Genomic DNA, 20,449 nt, shown 5'->3' on the forward strand with positions numbered 1-20,449 from the left:
AAAAGCGACACACCCGTTGAGAAGCCAACTCTGGTAATCGGCAGCTCCATAGTCAGAAACGTGGCACTAGAGACACCAGCGACCATAGTCAAATGTCTGCCAGGGGCCAGAACGGGCCACATCAAATCCTACCTGAAACTGCTGGCTAAGGATAAGCGTAAATACAGTAAGATTGTTATTCATGCTGGCGGTAATGACACCCGGTTACGTCAATCGGAGGTCACTAAAGTTAGTGTTGCTTCTAGGTGTAAATTTGCCAAAACAATGTCGGACTCCGTAATTTTCTCTGGTCCCCTCCCTGATCTGACCAGTGACGACATGTTTAACTGCGTGCTGTCATTCAACCACTGGCTGTCTAGGTGGTGTCCAGAAAACGATGTGGGCTACATTGATAATTGGCGAACATTTTGGGGAAAACCTGGTCCCAATTTAGAAGGAGCAGCTCTTCTTTCAAGGAATCTGGCCGAATTTATTAGTTCTCCAAAACTTTGACAACCCAGGGTTCAGACCAGGAAGCAGGGCCGTAGTTTAACACTCCTCTCTGCAGCTTCTTTACTGCTACCCACCCATTACCCTATTAAGACAGTGTCTTGCCCACGGCCAAAACTGAATAGATTAAGAAATAATCTAAAATGAGGAAATCAGGAAAATCTAATAAAAATAAACACAACTCAGACTAAAAACAAAAATAAAACAATTAAATGTGGCCTACTGAACACAAGATCTCTCTCTTCAAAGACTTTGCTAGTTAGTGACCTGATTTGTGACAATCAGATTGATTTATTTTGCCTCACAGAAACCTGGCTGCAGCAAGAGGATTATGTTACTATCAATAGCTACAACTCTTTTGAATATTTAATCCTTAGTTTTCCTCATCCAAATTGTAAAGCACTAAAACCACTTCTGTTTGTTGTTTTGTACCGTCCACCAGGCCCTTATTCTCAATTTTTAGATCAGTTTTCAGACCTTTTATCTGATTTAGTGTTAAATACAGATAAGGTTATTATAGAGGGGGATTTTAACATTCATGTTGACACTGAAAGTAATAGCTTAAATATAGCCTTTAATGCTATCTTAGACTCAATTGGCTTTGCTCAAAACATTAACAAACATACCCACCTTTGTCTTCATTCTCTGGCCCTTGTGCTGACATATGGCATTGAGTGTAAAGACATAACAATATTTTCTCATAACCCTATCCTGTCTGACCATTTCTTAATAACCTTTGAGTTTAATTCAACCAAGTACTCCACACCTGAAAGAAAATTTCATTATAGTAGATCATTATCAGACAATGCTGTAACAACCTTTAAAGAATCTGTTCCACTTTTAATTTCTTCATTATCACAGAAAAGCACAGTGGAGGGCAATAATTTTGTTTTTGACACTTCAAAAATTTATTCTCTTGTTGATAGTGTTATTTCATCATTGCGTAGTTGTCTGACAGACTCCAGTTTGTTCATGTAAATGATAAATCATTTTTAAACTCCAGGGTTAATTGTGGAGTACCACAGGGTTCAGTACTTGGGCCAATTCTCTTTACTATATTTATGCTTCCAATAGGTCAAATTATCAGGCAGCATAGGATAAATTTTCACTGTTACGCTGATGATAGTCAGCTTTACTTATCCATAAATCCTGACCAGTTAGATAGACTACAAAGCATGTCTTGAAGACATGCAAACTTGGATGACTTCAAATTTTTTGCCTCTAAATTCAGACAAGACAGAAGTTGTTGTCTTTGGACCGGAGTCTTTAAAAAAAGAAACTGCTTGGTCAATCACTTAACCTGGATGGCATTAAATTGACCTCCCGTAATAAAGTAAAAAACCTTGGTGTTATTTTTGACCAGGACATGTCATTTCAATTAAATTCAATTAAATTCAAAAATACTTTATTAATCCCAAAGGAAAATTAAATGTTTTTGTAGCTCATTATAGCTCAGGGTTCTCCATAATGTTCTTCATTTTATGAAGAATCCGTCTTTCCACAATGATTTCCAGAGGTTCCAGAGGAGTCCCCATAACAGAGCCAGCCTTCTTTATCAGCTTGTTGAGCTTTTTTAAGTCCCTGGCTCTAATGCTGCTTCCCCAGCAGATGATGGCAGAAGAGATCACACTTTCCACAATAGACTTATAGAAGATATGCAGCATCTTGCTGCAAACACCAAAGGACCTAAGCTTCCTCAAGAAGTACAGTGTGTCCCTTCTTGTAGATGGCTTCACAGTTGCATCTTCACTCCAGTCTGTTGTCCAGGTGAACACCGAGGTATTTATACTCCTCCACCACCCCTACTTCTTCTTTTGATATTTGGTTTTTAGTCTATCTCTTTCCAATAAAATAAAAATCATCAAAATTAGAGACTGTTCATTTCTTTGTAAATTAGCACACCTACAAATTCACCTGGGGATAAAGAATTATTACCCTCAATGTATCTTGTGTAAAAATCTTAATCTCCTACATATGATTTTAGTACTTGGTTTGGAAACAGAATTGCTATAAAAATAGGTCTCTGTGTTTAAATGTAAAGAACAAAATATTGATGAAGTAACCCTTGAATGGAAGCCACCAAATCAAGAAGAGTTTATTGTCACAGGTACAATTTGTTACACAAAAGAATGGGTCACATTTACACAATTTAAACAGGTCTAGAAGGCAATATACAGTATACTAGCTAACCACATACTAATAGTTAAATACGCACTCACATTATACACAATATCATTAAGACTTGCACAAAAAAGTACTCTGTTAATGTAAGATGAGTTGACATGAAAATGACAATATTTAAAAAATAATAATTTTAGATCCTTAGCAAAAGCCTCTGTTGTCTAAAGTTTATTCCTTCTGTGAAGAACATGATACAGTTCATGAAAAGGTTCCTTCACTGCAAACTATTATTCAGTCTCTTGGTTAATGAAAACATTACAGTGTGTTACAGTCAAGCAGTGAGAGATGAAGACAACCAGCTGCACACTACTGGGGCATCAGGCTGGTAAGATTAGCAGTTAGTTTCATGAAGTGCACTTTAAGCGGTAACTCAGGGACTGGATGCAATAAGGTTTTTTATTGTATTTATGCATTTTATCCCATTGTAACATGAAAGGTTTCAGGACATCGCTACAAATTGGATACACAATAATGTTCATAGGGAGAGAGAAACGGGGCAAATTGGCTTCTCCTGCTGCTCTCTGCTAATACAGTGACAATAAAAAATGTTTTTCCTGTACTGACCCAAGTGCCTGTAGGTAGGGATGTACATTGAGAAAACAGCTGTGACTGGATTTTGTTTGAAAAGTAATATCCAAGGGAAAATGGAGAAGAATTTGAGATGAACTGATTCTCACAGGATGACAGGAGATGTGTCAAAGCTCTCCATCAGAAAGGAAATACATACAGATCCTCCTGCTGACTCTGCTGTGTGTTGCATGTCACACTATCATCATTAGCAAACCACAGGTGTACTGAGCAGTGAGAATTTAGCAAACAGCAGCTGTTATAGGATCAGTAATAAGAAATACTACTAGCGTCTATTTTAAAACATTTTTGTTTACACCTTCACAGTTACCTACATCCAATCTGCAGTCTGAGGTGTACTTTTACTGAACCACACCGATTTGCTGTGGTCTTTGAGGTAGGAACTGCTGGTTACTGTTCTGGCTGATTTTAATTTACTTTAGAAAGACTGTAAAGGGCAATGCACATCAGCGGCATGTGACGGGCATAGAAATAAACCCCCCAATTATTTTTATGAAACAACCCACACCGGTGGCATCTGGTCGGTGGCCAATGCTGGAAGGCAGCATTCCTTTGCTAACTTGTTCTATTCAGGGGCACTGACGCTAATTAATAAAACATAAACACAAATGCCACTACATTCTGACTCATGTTGCTGCTCTTCTGTGCTGCCTTAGTCCTTCTACTGTTGTATTGTAGTCCCGTTTGTGAGAGGACAATCAATCAAAATGGCAGAGGGAAGGTGGATTTTTGAGGTTTAAAACTATATGTAAGAACCACAATATGATCATTTTAAAGAAAATGGCAAAAACATATTTCCTGGTGATTGATTTCTTGTAAAATTGTCAATTCTGGTCAGAAATCTAGTTTAAGTGAAGATGTAAAGAAGGAATGCTAAGCTAACATTTCTAAGCAGTATAAAACATTTACATGGTGAACATTCTGTGGTATAGTAAATTCATTTTGGTGCAGTTAGTCATTTATTTGTTTCCTAGGGAAGCCACCTGATGGCATAAGTGGATAACTGTTTTTAGCAGAAATCCACAGATCTGTTCTGATCCTTTCAAGTAAAAAGATATCCATTGCCCTATAAACATGCAAACCATAATTAAGTAAACTTTGTGTTGAGCTGAGCTTCAGGCCCCGCCCCTTTCTGGCTGAGTGCAGGTCTGGGTGTGTCTCCCACCCTGGTGGCAGCAGCCTGTTTTCTCCAGGTGGAGATGATTAAATAAATTGTTTGGAGGTACTCTCTAACACATGAGCTGCTGACGATGTGTGAGAGAGGTGCTGGAAAATGGACACTGCAGGAAAGTTTGTTTCAAGGAAAGGAAGGAGCCGGTGAGCTGCAGACTGTACTTGAATATATGTAGAAACTGATATTTAATGCTTTAAATATTTTTGTTTGATTTTTGGGTGTAATTTGGGATGTTATACTTAGTTTCAAGAATAATTCATAATCATTTAAAGGGCTAATTATTTTGATCATAGTTAAATGTGGTTTATTGGGTTTTTGCTTAACCCTTTTTGTGTTTTCTTTGTGTTTAAGGTTTTTCACCTATTGTGACCACCTGTGAACTTTAAAAATAAAGGAAAGGAGGAAAAGAAAAATTGTTTCTGGGTCATTGAGTGAAATCCAGTTTGAATCCTATTGAAGCAAGCTGCCTTTTCAAGTGGGGGAAACCTGCAGTTTAAACCCAAAAAAGTGGGAGCCACTTGACATTTTGTTTTAATTCAACAAATAAATGTAACAAATACTGACCATAATTGAAAACATTTTCTGCACTTTCTTTGATAGAGGTAGAAGTTTGGAATTCCAACAGAAAATTGAGGAATTGTAACATTATTCCTACTTTGCATCAAAGCATCTATTAATTTCATTGGAATTTTACTGAACTCAAAATAACCTTAATTGAAGAGTTCCAATGTTGATACATCAAATGAACAGGAAAAAATGCTCTGAAATTGTTTGGTATTTGACCTCATTGGTCACACCAAATTGACCAATTGAGAAACATTGACTGATTTAGATCAGCAACCAATTGACTGGTGCATTACATTAGAAAAAGTTGAGTTAAAAGTTAAGGAGAGCTGGATATTTAAGATGGTATACTTTTCTCTGTAATTCTTCTCTTAAAAAGACTAAAAGTGAGTTCTTCATCAAATCTTAGTAACAATGACAATCACCTCTGATAGATGTGGCTGTTATAGCTCAAAGGCATCCCTGCGGTTCTGAGCATGCTGACTATACAGAGCACACTCAGTAACCCCAACATCAAGTCGCAGCATGAATCACAAGCTGAGAAAGGCTGAAAGTGAGACTCTCGTAATCACCACACCAAGGTACGCATATGTTTACCAGTTTATACTTCAGGCCTCACATCTGGTACATTATTCTGCAGTGAGATGATACAAATGCAACGGATAAAACAAATTTTTTTAAGTGGCCGAGTGCCGCTCATCCAGCTACATATAAAAAATGAGATAAAACATAAGAACTAAATGCAGACATGAGTCCATCTGTAAGATGCAAAGAACTTTGTAGAGGTGACTTTTACTCAGAGAAAGGAGGGAACATGCCGAGATCTGCAAAATCCTCGATGTTGTAGTTAGCTGTTCCCTGGGTGGGATCTCCAGCCATGGGCAACATGTCCTAAAGAGACATGGGATCATGTGTCACATAATTGGATACAGGAGTCACTTGTTGAGTGTGGAGAGAGTGTTACCTGGAAGACTTCTGTCTGGCTGGGATTGGTATGTGCATGCTGTTCCCCAGACTGCTGGGAATGATGCTGGTTCTGCCACTGGGACCAGACCTCACTAGGACGGCCCTGGAACTGGGCTCCACTTTGACTACCTTCTCCTGACACATCTACAAACATAAAGAAATGTGCTGCATCAGATTTGAAGAAAACTGATCACAACTCACCTTTCTAATATTCAATGTAACATTAGGAAATTCTGTTGAGCAGTTGAACAAATACTTCATTGACTGAGTTGGCCAGCTTTATTTTTACAGGGTTGTAAAAAGTGTTTACACACTTCTATTTTTCCTTTTTTTGTCAGATCACCAAAGTAATTTTTTATATCAAAGATAAATACAAAGATAAATACAAAGTAAATTTTTCAAATAATGATTTAATTATAAAGTCAACAGCAGGAATAATTAGTTTTGAACACGTTAACATTTATTTATTCATTTTTGTGTAATGTGCAATAACAGACCAGTCTCAATGAGATTACCTGTCTAAATAAAATTAAATAAAATAAATATTGAAAACATGAAAACAAGCCCCAAACAGACAGAGAAAGCAAGAAAACTAGCTGATATCTGACAGTATTTCAAAGTATAATAACACTTCAAACGTGTGGTTATTCTAACTGTGATTATGTTAAGGTATCATGGTTTTCAAGAAAACATTTGATTTAGTGAAGGAAAGAAAAAGAAGAGTTGGAAGAACATGCTCTGTACATATGTGGCTGGAGTATCTGAGAAACTAAGATTATTTTCTAAGCTTAATATTGTGGTCCTTTATAACCCTAACAACACTCACAGATTGTTTCAGGATTAAACACCCAAACACAACCTCAGTGGTGTGCTGTCCAGTAAGGAATGTTCAGACACCTACAGTGGAAAAAATAAACAGCAGCTACCCAACAGATGATTTAACACAGAAGAGTCAACACATCGAGTCAAGAATCAGCGGTTCATTTAAATTTTAAGGACATGGGACACCAGTTTGAAGACAGCAAAGTGCACATTTTGGAAAGGGAAGACAGGTGATTTGAAAAAGGAGTGAAAGAAGCTTTCTATGTTAAACATGAAAAACCAACACTAAATAGGATAGGACCTGTGACTCTCATTACCTAGTTGCCTCATTAGTGACTTTCACAGAACTATTAGTGGTTTTGTTCTGACAACGTATCAGCCTGTTACTTCCAACTAGCCATGGGAAATTATAGTATCATTTAACATTATTGGGAAATATCATGATAAGAATATACTACCCCAATAACTACCACACAATATTGGGAGGGAACTATGAGGAACATATTGCCCATCCATGCTCGGCAGCCATCTTCAGAATTGAAGAAGCCTTTAGGCGAAACAATAGAATCTCACAATCCTGAGGCGTTTTATGATTTTTGTTTGTGATAATTTCCTTGTATGTTCTTTGGGTTGTGAACTATTTAGTTTATTTCCCTGTGCTGCTATGGTTATTAAGGTGTTCAATTCAATTCAAAAATACTTTATTAATCCCAAAGGGAAATTGTTGCTTTATTAGTTAATTTTTTTGTATTTAGTTTCTTCTCATATACTTTATCCATTTACAGTTATTTTCTGTTCGAGTTCAGTTAGATATTTCCCCTGGGTTTTCTTGTATTTCTGCTCTGCTCAGATTAATTAGTTTTCCTCCTTCAGCTGCTCTGCCATCTATCTGCCACAGCTGCTCCTGGTTTTATCTGATTAAGTCTTCTGGTTTCCTTGGCTTTTCTCCGACTCTGCCTCAGTGTATTTAAGCTCCTGTCATCTCTTTATTCCCTGCAGGATTCCTTGTTCACTGCTATGTTCCTTGTCTTTTCTGCCCTGCCCATTTCATATGTCTCATCTCTGTTCTCTATTTGCAAGGCTGTTTTGGAAGTTCTGTTTCTTCTTCTTATTAAAATACTCAGCTTTACCTTAATTCTTTTGCATTTCAGTCCTTTATTAAGCAAAACATAAACATTGAGTGCTCTCTACTTAAGCATTAAGGATTATTCCATCTGATTCAATTTGTAGACCTTTAGAAGCCACGCGGCCTATCTTTAAACTGAACAAAATAACCAAACAAGAAATGCAAACTTGCTCCTCCATCTCATTCTGGATGCTGTGGTACCAGTTATTTTTTTTTAAAAGTAGCTATTTATAGTTAATAGTTACTTCTCCCAAAAAATAACTAGGTAACTTAGTAACTCAATTACTGCACTATCAAAGTAACTAGTTACAAGGCAAAGTAACTATTCAGTTAATTTTTAGAATCTAAACTTATTTGACAAGTTGCTGACCAGAAAATCAAGCCTTTTCTGTTTGCACGATGGAGGATTGTCACACTTCGCGCTGGACACAGCAGAGCTCGTGGTGACCTCTGTGCACCAAGTGCATCAGCCTTCACTGCCCCCGCTGTTGTCGTTACCAATCGCCTCCACTTTCTGATAAGACCAATGACATAAGATGGTAAAATATTTGGGGACGAGAAAATTTCACGGCTGTGGTGTTGCTTGGGTGACATTCTATCACAGTACCATGCTAGAATTCACTGAGCTCCTGGGAGCAACCCATTCTATTACAAATGTTTGAAGAAACCGGTTGCATGCCTAATTGCTAGATTTTATACACCTGTGGGTATGGACGTGATTGAACACTTGATTTCAATGATTTGGATGGGTGAGCCTTCCGCTTCATCCGGAAATGGGTCGCGGGGGCAGCAGATTCAGTAGAGACGCCCAGACCTTCCTCTCCCCAGACACCTCCTCCAGCTCCTCCAGGGGGAGCCCAAGGCATTCCCAGAACAGCTGAGAGACATAGTCCCTCCAGCATGTCCTTGGCCATCCCCTGGGCCTCCTCTCGGTGGTACGTGCCTGGAACACCTCCCGAGGAGGCATCCGGTATAGATGACCGAGCCACCTCAACTGGCTCCTCTTGATGTGGAGGAGCAGCGGCTCTACTCCAAGCCCCTCCTGGATGGCTGAGCTCCTCACCCTATCTCTAAGGGAGCCCGCCACCCTACGGAGGAAGCTCATTTCATCCGCTTGTAACCGGGATCTCGTTCTTTCGGTCATGACCCAAAGTTCATGGCCATGAGTGAGGGTAGGAATGCAAACTGACCGGTAAATTGAGTACTTCGCAAACCAGACCCCCTCCGGCCCTTGGCTGTGGCTAGAAATTCTGTCCATAAAAGTTATGAACAGAACCGGTGACAAAGGGCAGCCCTTCCGGAGTCCAACATGCACCGGGAGCTGGTCCGACTTAGTGCCGCAATGCAGACCAAACTCCTGCTCCGCTTGTACAGAGACCGGATGGCCCCTAATAAAGGACCCCTGACTCCGTACTCCTGGAGCACTCCCCACAGGGCACCATGAGGCACACAGTCGAATGCCTTCTCCAGGTCCACAAAATACATGTGGACCGGTTGGGCAAACTTCAAAGAACCCTTGAGTACGCTGCAGAGGGTATAAAGCTGGTCCATTGTTCCACGACTGGGGCGAAAACCACACTGCTCCTCCTGAAGCCGAAGTTCGACTACCGGCCGGACTCTCCTCTCCAATACCCTGGCGTAGGCCTTACCAGGGAGGCTGAGGAGAATGATCCCCCTATAGTTGGAATTGAGGATCTACTAAAGGTTTGTGTTTATAAAAACACCAGAAAACTTGATAGCGTGCACAAAGTTGACCCACTAACCAGGTGCACCAAGGATTCTGTCAAATGAGCAGAATAGCAAGCGCAATCCATTTAGCGTGTTTGACTTCATGAATATGCAGAATATATGCTAATTATCTGAATGTGCAAAATGTTTGGAGGAGGACATAAAAATGTCACCATTTTGCACTTGCCCCCGGATGGCTGAATATTTTTGCACAATGCCCTTTTCGGGGGGTTTTTGTAAAAAAAACAAAAAAGAGTAATCATGTACAATTCTCGTTCCACTTCACAATTGTAGACCACTTTGTGTTGGTCTTTCACATCAAATTCTAATAAAAATATATTTATGTTTGTGGTTCTATCCTAGACATGGCAATTGACTGAGCTTTTACTGTGACTATCTCTTTCAGACTCTAACCTTGAAAACTGGCTCAGAGTTTATCTGTTCTTTCTTTCTAGATGAAACCACTAAAGGAGCTACATCCATTAACAATTACTTTTCCTTCCCATAGAAAGAACTCCTGGACCAATGCTTCTTTGTTCTCTTTGTGTCTCTGCTCTGTTCTCTCAAACTCCCAGTTGGTTGTGGCAGATGGCCGCTCTCACTGAGCCTGGTTCTGCTGGAGGTTTCCTGTTAAAAGTGAGTTTTTCCTCTTCACTGTCACTACATGCATGCTCAGTATGAGGGATTGCTTCAAAGTCAACGCCAGCGACTGTCCACTGTCTCTACATGCTCATCCAGGAGGAGTGACTTCTACATGTCTCTGACTCGATGCAATCTGCTGGGTTTCCTTAGACAGAAAAACTTTTTATCTAATTTGAATAAATAACTGAATCTGACTGAATTGTTCAATGGTTAGGATTAATTGGAATGTATGTACAGGTCCTTCTCAAAATATTAGCATATTGTGATAAAGTTCATTATTTTCCATAATGTCATGATGAAAATTTAACATTCATATATTTTAGATTCATTGCACACTAACTGAAATATTTCAGGTCTTTTATTGTCTTAATACGGATGATTTTGGCATACAGCTCATGAAAACCCAAAATTCCTATCTCACAAAATTTGCATATCATTAAAAGGCTCTCTAAACGAGCTATGAACCTAATCATCTGAATCAACGGGTTAACTCTAAACACCTGCAAAAGATTCCTGAGGCCTTTAAAACTCCCAGCCTGGTTCATCACTCAAAACCCCAATCATGGGTAAGACTGCTGACCTGACTGCTGTCCAGAAGGCCACTATTGATACCTCAAGCAAGAGGGTAAGACACAGAAAGACATTTCTGAACGAATAGGCTGTTCCCAGAGTTCTGTATCAAGGCACCTCAGTGGGAAGTCTGTGGGAAGGAAAAAGTGTGGCAGAAAACGCTGCACAACGAGAAGAGGTGACCGGACCCTGAGGAAGATTGTGGAGAAGGGCCGATTCCAGACCTTGGGGGACCTGCGGAAGCAGTGGACTGAGTCTAGAGTAGAAACATCCAGAGCCACCATGCACAGGCGTGTGCAGGAAATGGGCTACAGGTGCCGCATTCCCCAGGTCAAGCCACTTTTGAACCAGAAACAGCGGCAGAAGCGCCTGACCTGGGCTACAGAGAAGCAGCACTGGACTGTTGCTCAGTGGTCCAAAGTACTTTTTTCGGATGAAAGCAAATTCTGCATGTCATTCGGAAATCAAGGTGCCAGAGTCTGGAGGAAGACTGGGGAGAAGGAAATGCCAAAATGCCAGAAGTCCAGTGTCAAGTACCCACAGTCAGTGATGGTCTGGGGTGCCGTGTCAGCTGCTGGTGTTGGTCCACTGTGTTTTATCAAGGGCAGGGTCAATGCAGCTAGCTATCAGGAAATTTTGGAGCACTTCATGCTTCCATCTGCTGAAAAGCTTTATGGAGATGAAGATTTCATTTTTCAGCACGACCTGCCACCTGCTCACAGTGCCAAAACCACTGGTAAATGGTTTACTGACCATGGTATCACTGTGTTCAATTGGCCTGCCAACTCTCCTGACCTGAACCCCATAGAGAATCTGTGGGATATTGTGAAGAGAACGTTGAGAGACTCAAGACCCAACACTCTGGATGAGCTAAAGGCCGCTATCGAAGCATCCTGGGCCTCCATAAGACCTCAGCAGTGCCACAGGCTGATTGCCTCCATGCCACGCCGCATTGAAGCAGTCATTTCTGCAAAAGGATTCCCGACCAAGTATTGAGTGCATAACTGTACATGATTATTTGAAGGTTGACGTTTTTTGTATTAAAAACACTTTTCTTTTATTGGTCGGATGAAATATGCTAATTCTGTGAGATAGGAATTTTGGGTTTTCATGAGCTGTATGCCAATATCATCCGTATTAAGACAATAAAAGACCTGAAATATTTCAGTTAGTGTGCAATGAATCTAAAATATATGAATGTTAAATTTTCATCATGACATTATGAAAATAATGAACTTTATCACAATATGCTAATATTTTGAGAAGGACCTGTACCTGACTTTGTGAAGTGCCTTGAGACGACATGTGATGTGAATTGGCGCTATATAAATAAACTGAATTGAAACTAAATTGGTTGTACTGTGACAATATGTTGGGTATGGATAGTTTTACAAGCCACTGTAGCCCAGAAAAGGCGGTGCAGATTATAGTTATTTGCTGCACATTCCACAACATATTCACAAAGCCATGAATGCGCGGGACAGATAAATACAGCAGGACTTCAGAATTGGGCTAGTCTGACTCAAAGCCATTTTTCACGAGCCATTTAAGGTATGCATTTTATTTAAATTCTTCTTGCAATACACCACAGAGAAAACCACAATGACGGCACTTAAATATTGAGGCATGTTTTAAAACAAACAAAATTGAACTTGAACAACCCCCAGAGAACATACCATAATGGAGTGTCTAAGGGGACAATGAAGGTAAAAAAACTAAAAAACTTTTCAGAAGGGCACCAGATTCTTTTAGGCAAAAGTTCTTTTATCGTCATATCCTTCAATGTGCCTTCCAATGTCCCTTCTGGTATTCCAGAAACACTGACCTTCCTGCCTCATGCAGGCCAGAGGAGATGGTTGGCGGCTGCAAAGTGGAGGAGGGAGGGGCAAGGCGAGCTCTTCTGCTTGCCATGGACCGGTGCAGGGCCAGTGAACTCAAATAAATGCCCGTCAAATATCAAAACACTTTTGGGAGGAATTGATGGCAGAAAATGTCATGTTTAAATATTGATGAATGAAGAAAAAAATTGGCTCCAGCAGAGAGGGCCCTTTTTTCATCCGAGGCAAAAGGGCAGGTGCTTGAGCACCACTAGGGGTCTATCTGTGCCTTGTTTTGTCCAAATGCTCTATGATGACCGCTAGTAACACATGCAAAATCCTCATTTATATAGGGCTACCCGCACCTCTTTTTTACTCGTTTTTCATTGCGCACATAATCTTAGTAGATCACCTGTAATTCGCCCACTGATAGCAAGCGCAACTCAATTTAGCGCTCCTTATTTGGGATCTTACAGAATGAGGCCCATAGTGTATATCTGACTTGACACATAAGGATTCAGTCTACAATAATCTCTTGGTCCGGTTGAACATGTATTTATGGAGCACATATTGCTAAAGTACTTTACTCTCGGTTTTGATATGACTCATTGATAATGCAGATATTTTTGTGCGGTTCCTGGTAATGGTTGAAGAACAAACTTGTAACAAAAAAAGCTCTACAGCTTTATAAACATAGTGCTTTGTTTTGGATGCTATAAAATGCTTTGGTTAGTGTAAAATGGTTAATTTTATTAGTTGAGTTAATGAGGTAAAGTCATTAAAGAATTTATTAAGTCACTATGTTCAGATATAACAGCTTTTTAGAGAAAGCCTTGATTTATAAAATGAACAAAACGATGTAATTATCGTATGAAAAAGTTTTGTAAACCATGGACATGTGAATAGGGTGAGATATTTGAAATGTAATAGCAGTTTGACATCACTATTCAGTAACCTGCAGCAGAGCGAAGATAAATGTCTACATAATTGTATGCAATTTTATTTAAAATATCTACAGTCAGTTATTTATAAGTAAAATTGTTAAGTAATTCCATTTATACCACAATATTAATGTATGTCATTTCCAGACCTCTAACTTGCTGAATCCTCTCCCCCTACTCTTCATTTACCTACAGGGGTTGGACAATGAAACTGAAACACCTGTCATTTTAGTGTGGGAGGTTTCATGGCTAAATTGGACCAGCCTGGTAGCCAGTCTTCATTGATTGCGTATTGCACCAGTAAGAGCAGAGTGTGAAGGTTCAATTAGCAGGGTAAGAGCACAGTTTTGCTCAAAATATTGAAATGCACACAACATTATGGGTGACATACCAGAGTTCAAAAGAGGACAAATTGTTGGTGAACGTCTTGCTGGCGCATCTGTGACCAAGACAGCAAGTCTTTGTGATGTATCAAGAGCCACGGTATCCAGGATAATGTCAGCATACCACCAAGAAGGACGAACCACATCCAACAGGATTAACTGTGGACGCAAGAGGAAGCTGTCTGAAAGGGATGCTCGGGTGCTATCCCGGATTGTATCCAAAAAACATACAACCACAGCTGCCCAAATCACGGCAGAATTAAATGTGCACCTCAACTCTTCTGTTTCCACCAGAACTGTCCGTCGGGAGCTCCATAGGGTCAATATACATGGCCGGGCTGCTATAGCCAAACCTTTGGTCAGTCATGCCAATGCCAAACGTCGGTTTCAATGGTGCAAGGAGCGCAAATGTATTGTTCTCTGATGAGTCTTTTACTGTTTTCCCCACATCCGGGAACTACCGAACCATTCTTGAGGACCATGTGCATCCAATGGTTCAAACATTGTATCCTGAGGTGCTGTGTATCAGGATGACAATGCAAGACTGGTGAACGATTGGTTTGATGAACATGAAAGTGAAGTTGAACATCTCCCATGGCCTGCACAGTCACCAGATCTAAATATTATTGAGCCACTTTGGGGTGTTTTGGAGGAGCGAGTCAGGAAACGTTTTCCTCCACCAGTATCACATAGTGACCTGGCCACTATCCTGCAAGAAGAATGGCTTAAAATCCCTCTGACCACTGTGCAGGACTTGTATATGTCATTCCCAAGACGAATTGATGCTGTATTGGCCGCAAAAGGAGGCCCTACACCATACTAATAAATGATTGTGGTCTAAAACCAGGTGTTTCAGTTTCATTGTCCAACCCCTGTATATCAATGCTTAGCTTTTTATGATTTCTCCAGGCTCCAGGCTTTTTTGCTCATAAGCTGCAAGGCTGAAAACCAACACTGAATACCCATGACTTTCGACCCCTCAGGAGCCACTGCATTAAAATCCATCACCACCCTGTAATGGATATTACTACGTGGGCTCAGGAACACTTAAGAAAACCATTGTCAGTTAACACAGTTCGTCGCTACATCTACAAGTGCAAGTTAAAACTCTACCGTGCAAAGCCATATATAAAAAGCGCCAGGAACGCTACTGGCCTCTGTGTGCCTGGGCTCATCTGAGATGTGTTGGATAAGTGTTTTGTAGTCTGACAAGTCTGGGCCAAAATGGAAAAGGAATAACCGGATTGTTAGCACGAAGTTCGAAGGCCAGCATCTGTTATGGTATGGGGGTGCGTTACTGCCCATGGCATGGGTAATTGCACAGTTTTAAAGAAAAATATGCTGCTATCCAATCAACATTTTCAGGGACGTCCTGCTTATTTCAGCAAGACAATCCCAAGCCACATTCTGCACGTGTTCCAACAGCATGGCCTTGTTGTAGAAGAGTGCTGGTACTAGACTGGCCTGCCTGCAGTACAGAACAGTCTCTAATGAAGTGCAAAATATGACAATGGAGACCCCGGACTGTTGAACAACTGAAGTTGTACATCAAGCAAGAATGGGAAAGAAGTCCACCTACAAAGCTAGAAAAATTAGGGTAAGTCACTCCAACTGGCACTATGTAAATAAAACTGAATTGAATTGTAAGTTAGTGTCCTCAGTTCCCAAATGCCTATTGAGTGTTGTTAAAAGGAAAGGTGATGTAACACAGTGGTAAACATGACCCTGTCCCAGCTTTATGGAACTTTTTGCAACCATCAAATTCCAAATGAGTGAATATTTGCAATAATCAGTTTGAACATTAAATATCTGTTTTTGTAGTGTGTACTTTGAACAAAATTTGCAAATCATTGTATTTACATTTCACACATTGTCCCAATATCATTGGAATCGGGGTTGTACTATTGGGCCTACTCTGCATTAACAAATTAAGACAGTGTTGGATTTATATTTAATGACAATAATAAATATATATAAATATAGTGATAATTAAGGCAGTGGTAATTATGGAAAGAAAATCATAAATCAGGTCAGACTTAAGAAGTATTAAGAAATCAGACAACTCTTTTTTAAACTGAAGATTTCCAACACAAAGAATACATTTCCATACTGGAACATATGAGATCTTTGTTTTTTATGTTACTTGGTCAAATACATTGCTTGTAACATTCTTGTTTAATTGGATTACATTTACATATTCAAATAGCCAAACAGCTGCAAACATTAGTAGACTACATTGAAATGACAAGTAAAATAGTCACTGAAGGCAAATGCTTACCAAAAGCTGTGCTGCGGTTTGTCAGGCCTGAGTATGCATTTCCACTGGGGGAGGATGTGGCTGGGGATGACAGTGGACTGTAGGACGCTGGGTCAGTCTGGTAGTTGTGGCCAGATCCAATACCAAATGGACTAGACTGGGCTTTAGTGGACTGGAAACCATAAATACTGGTTAAAAATACAGCTCAATGGGTTGAAACAGTACTGCCAGCTAAAAGTAAGGCATGATAAAAAATGTTCACTTAGTTCAGAGTTACAGCTGAAAAACTCAAACAGGTACAGGCCCCTCCGGTATATACCAGCATCTCACTAAAATCAGGAAACTCTTGGATTTAGTTTGTGTCCATTAGATCAAACAAAACCTTCTCAATATTGAGGGATACTGAGAGACAAAATAGCAGATTAACCAAAAAATAATAATAATTCAAACAAAGTATTCACATACTTACATAATATAACCACCTTTCATTTGTGTACAGAAAATTCCAGGTATGTATTTATGTAAAGGTATACCTGTAGGTGTAACATTTTACCAAATACGTTTGAATAAAAAAAACATGCTTTCGAATGGTGTCCGAATGTTTTCACAACTGTAGAACACATGCAGACAATCCGGATACCTATGTGGAAGCAAAAGTAAAATTCACAGTGCCTTTAACTTTTAGCTACAGTTATGACATACAGATACTCAATAAATTAGAATATGTGTTCCAATGTAGCTCGCTGGTCAGATTAAGAGTACCTTTTGAAAATAGACACCTTTAGGCAGGAATAAACATAATTTTTATGAAGCCCTCATTTTTGTGTTGTTGTGTTTTTTATTTGTCTGATTTAATATTCTAATATTAAATGTTGAGCCCAGAAAATCATCATAATTAACAGAAATAAAGGCTTAAAGACATCAGTTTGTGTGGAATAAATCTATATAATGTGTTTATCTTAGTGATGGAGTTACTGAAATAAATGAGTGTTTCAATGGTTTTCTAAGTTATTGAATGGGTCTGTAGCTTTCTGGGATGTTTGTGCACCATTAAATTGAGTAGAGGACTGAAATTCTATCCAAAACACTTCCTCTCTTTAGATGAGAGTGACTGAGGAGCCAATTGTTTTTCAGGACATTCATGGGTTGACCTCACAAAGCCATCTGTATGAGGCACAAACGCTACAAACTGTGATGTTAAAATGAAGTTATATTTCTGGAAAGATTCTTAGTCAGCCTCCTGGCCACGAGAAAGTCTGAAGCTTTAGGTTGGTTTTTTCCTTCAAATTTCCAACAACTAGAAAGTTGCCATTGGCCCTCCACCCCTTTAACAGTATTTGCATTACCTGTCCAGTGAATGGGGGTCGGTTGCCTGACCATGCTACCTGGCCTGGGTTAAGTTGTCTAGAAATTTGAGCTAAATTCTGACTGGATGAGCCTGAGGACTGGATGTCATTCACACCGGGGACATGGATTACAGATGAACTGTGAATGAAAACACAAAAACAGACAAAAAGATAATTACAAAGCCCTGTCAGCTTTTACTTTACTCTTAGTAAGTTACAGGTGTAGCATACCAGAATGGAACACATGCACTAACTGAAATCACTAAAATCCACCTGAAGCTTTTGCCAGAGTGGCCCTGCTGGAAGGGAGAGCTCTGGGTGTAGAGTGGCTGTCCTCCAGCTGTAGAGGAGGGAACTATCATCTTCTTGTCTCCCGCTTAAAAAAATAAAAAAAGCCACAGTTACACAAAGACAACATCAAAACAGTTTATGCAGACAATCTTGTGTGTGTGTGTATGTGTGTGTGTGTGTTTGTGTGTGTGTGTCATACAGCCAGATATGCTGGTGTACATCTCAGCAAAGCGTGGGTCTCTCTCCTGGGAGAACAGAGTCTCTGTCTTATTTATGGTCTTTCCTGTATCATGAACTCCACTACTGACTCCTGGCACAGGTACCTAAGGAAACAGTTACAAGCTATGAGTATTTCATCAAACAATAACAGAGCTCACTATGTGTACATTTTGAATAAATAACTGAATCTGACTGCACTGTTCAATGGTTAGGATTAATTGGAATGTATGTACCTGACTTTTGTGAAGTGCCTTGAGACAACGTTTTGGCACTATATAAAAAAACCCGAATTGAATTACATGGTCACACACCACTCTGTACTGTCCTACTATTTCAATCAATTTAATTTAAAAATACTTTTTTACTACTCATAATCTGAAAAAACAGGCTTGCGGAATTTGTGTTCAGAGTAAAGACTGGTTGGAGAGAGTGGTGCTTAAAGAATTTACAGGAGAGACAATTTCAGGATGTCTCAGAGAGCATTTAGCATTTAGTCCCAATGAGACCACAGTCTCTACAGGGGGGCGGCTGTGACTGTGGCTGTGGTGCCTGTGTATGGCAGCCTCACTTCTGTCATTGTGCCCCAGGGCAGCTGTGGCTAGATTGTAGCTCACCACTGTCAGTGTGTGAATGTGTGTATGAATGGGTAAATGATTGTAGTGTAAAGCGCTGTGGGGTCTCTGGGGACTTGATAAAGCGCTATACAAGATCAGCCCTCATTTACCGTTTACAGTCTGTCCCGGTGTGTCTCTGAGAAGGCGAGTGACAAATGCTTTGTAGCTTGGCAGCTACGGAGAAAACAGACTAATCTTGAATCAGTTTGGTGTCCTAGTAATGTTCTGTAAAGGCATTGTTATGGTCCTAATTGAGCGGTTCATTTGACTCTAAAGCCAAAAGAAAACAGGTGCCATAGCCAAATGATTTGAGGTCAAATTCAATATCTTTTTAATAATAGGAGGTATAGATAATGCCCACATCCATGTACTTGCACCCAGTGATGGCTACAGATACTTTGTGAACAGAAAAGGAGGGGCACCCTATGAGCTTAAGAGTGTCATTGATGACAAGTGCTGGTAAGTGTTGTTAGTTTGTCCTGTTTCTCTGCCTAAAATTTGCCCAAGCTTGTTTGGGAGTATCTGAGTCCAGTTTTGTCAGATGAACTATTGTGCATAAAATGGCCCATAACAATTCATTTTGTGTAATACAGCAATATTGTGAGTAATACTGAATTGCTTTTAGTTATATATTTAAATGGCTTGTTGGTATTCTTTCACTTAGCTCCTTGACTGCTAGCTGCATGATCCCTGGAAGTGCCCATAATGCTATGGTTACTGGGATCTGTGACATAACATGGTTATTGGAATCAAAGCTATTCAAGAGGGCTAACCTCCGTCCAAATGTATGTAGGACATTGAACTCATCAGTTAATATTTTCAAGAACACAAATACAAAGAAACATTAAGTAAAACAAAACCTCAAAGCTGCCCACATTCATTCCCCAAAAACTGGTGCTCTGACACAAAAACAGCTAGCTATTTTATAGTTTTAAATTAAAAAAACTGTTGTTTTTGTGTTGTTTGTTATTTCATAGCATGTTTGGGACATCAGTGGGACACTTGGCAACTACTTCCTGCTTGGTGACCCAGCATACCCCCTGCAGGAATGGCTGACACCACTGTCTTCACCCCTTCAACATTCACGTGAATGCTGCCAGAAGAGTAGTTGAAATTGCATTTGGCAGATTGAAGTCAAGATGGTGTGACTTCCACTACACTTTCAGACTGTTTATTGTCATCACTTGCTGTGCTCTGCCTAATTTCTGCAAGAGAGAAGATGAGATTCTAAACCCAGCCTGGACAGAGGAGGCAGCTTCCCAGGAAAGAACCATGCCCCAGTCCACAGTACAGCCACACCTGCTATCTAACAATGTAGATGAAACAGTTGGGAGACTCACAGACTATTTAGCTAGCAATTTCCCATTTCGAAAGCAAATGTGAGCAATGAGTAGGCAACACAAGTTTATTTAATTAGTATATTTCAGTAACACGATGATTAAAAGAGCTTTACATGAATAAAACAGAAAAAAGAAAACAGAAAAATAATACATTGTAATATAGAGCTGTGTGTCATCTGTGTAGTTATGGTAACGTACCTTGTTGTTTTTTATATACTGAGCTACGTGGAGCATTTAGATATTGAATAAGAGGAGCCCCGAGATGGAGCCTTATGGAACCCTGCATGTGACTAACAAAAAAGTCCCTGTCCTTCAAGTAAGACTCAAACCATACAGGTGCTTTACCAGAAAGACCAACCCAGTTTTCCAGGTGCTCAAGTAATATACCATG

The 20,449-nt window shown here is 39.9% G+C and overlaps 1 protein-coding gene across 3 annotated transcripts in view; it reads right to left on the reverse strand.

The window, feature by feature from the left end:
* Positions 1-2,559: 2,559 nt before the first annotated feature.
* The window catches only part of arnt2 (aryl-hydrocarbon receptor nuclear translocator 2), a 132,915-nt gene continuing 115,025 nt past the window's right edge, over positions 2,560-20,449 (reverse strand). For all 3 annotated transcript variants that reach the window (XM_047363256.1, XM_047363257.1, XM_047363258.1), the window contains 6 exons: positions 18,085-18,208; positions 17,868-17,970; positions 17,595-17,733; positions 16,270-16,420; positions 5,961-6,106; positions 2,560-5,887 (listed from right to left, as the gene is read on the reverse strand). In XM_047363256.1, the coding sequence (XP_047219212.1) occupies positions 5,789-5,887; positions 5,961-6,106; positions 16,270-16,420; positions 17,595-17,733; positions 17,868-17,970; positions 18,085-18,208 (762 nt within the window). In that variant the 3' untranslated portion in view covers positions 2,560-5,788. The remainder of the gene's footprint in view (positions 5,888-5,960; positions 6,107-16,269; positions 16,421-17,594; positions 17,734-17,867; positions 17,971-18,084; positions 18,209-20,449) is intronic.

The sequence above is a fragment of the Girardinichthys multiradiatus genome, chromosome 4 (genome assembly GCF_021462225.1).
Source record: "Girardinichthys multiradiatus isolate DD_20200921_A chromosome 4, DD_fGirMul_XY1, whole genome shotgun sequence".
NCBI lineage: Eukaryota > Metazoa > Chordata > Actinopteri > Cyprinodontiformes > Goodeidae > Girardinichthys > Girardinichthys multiradiatus.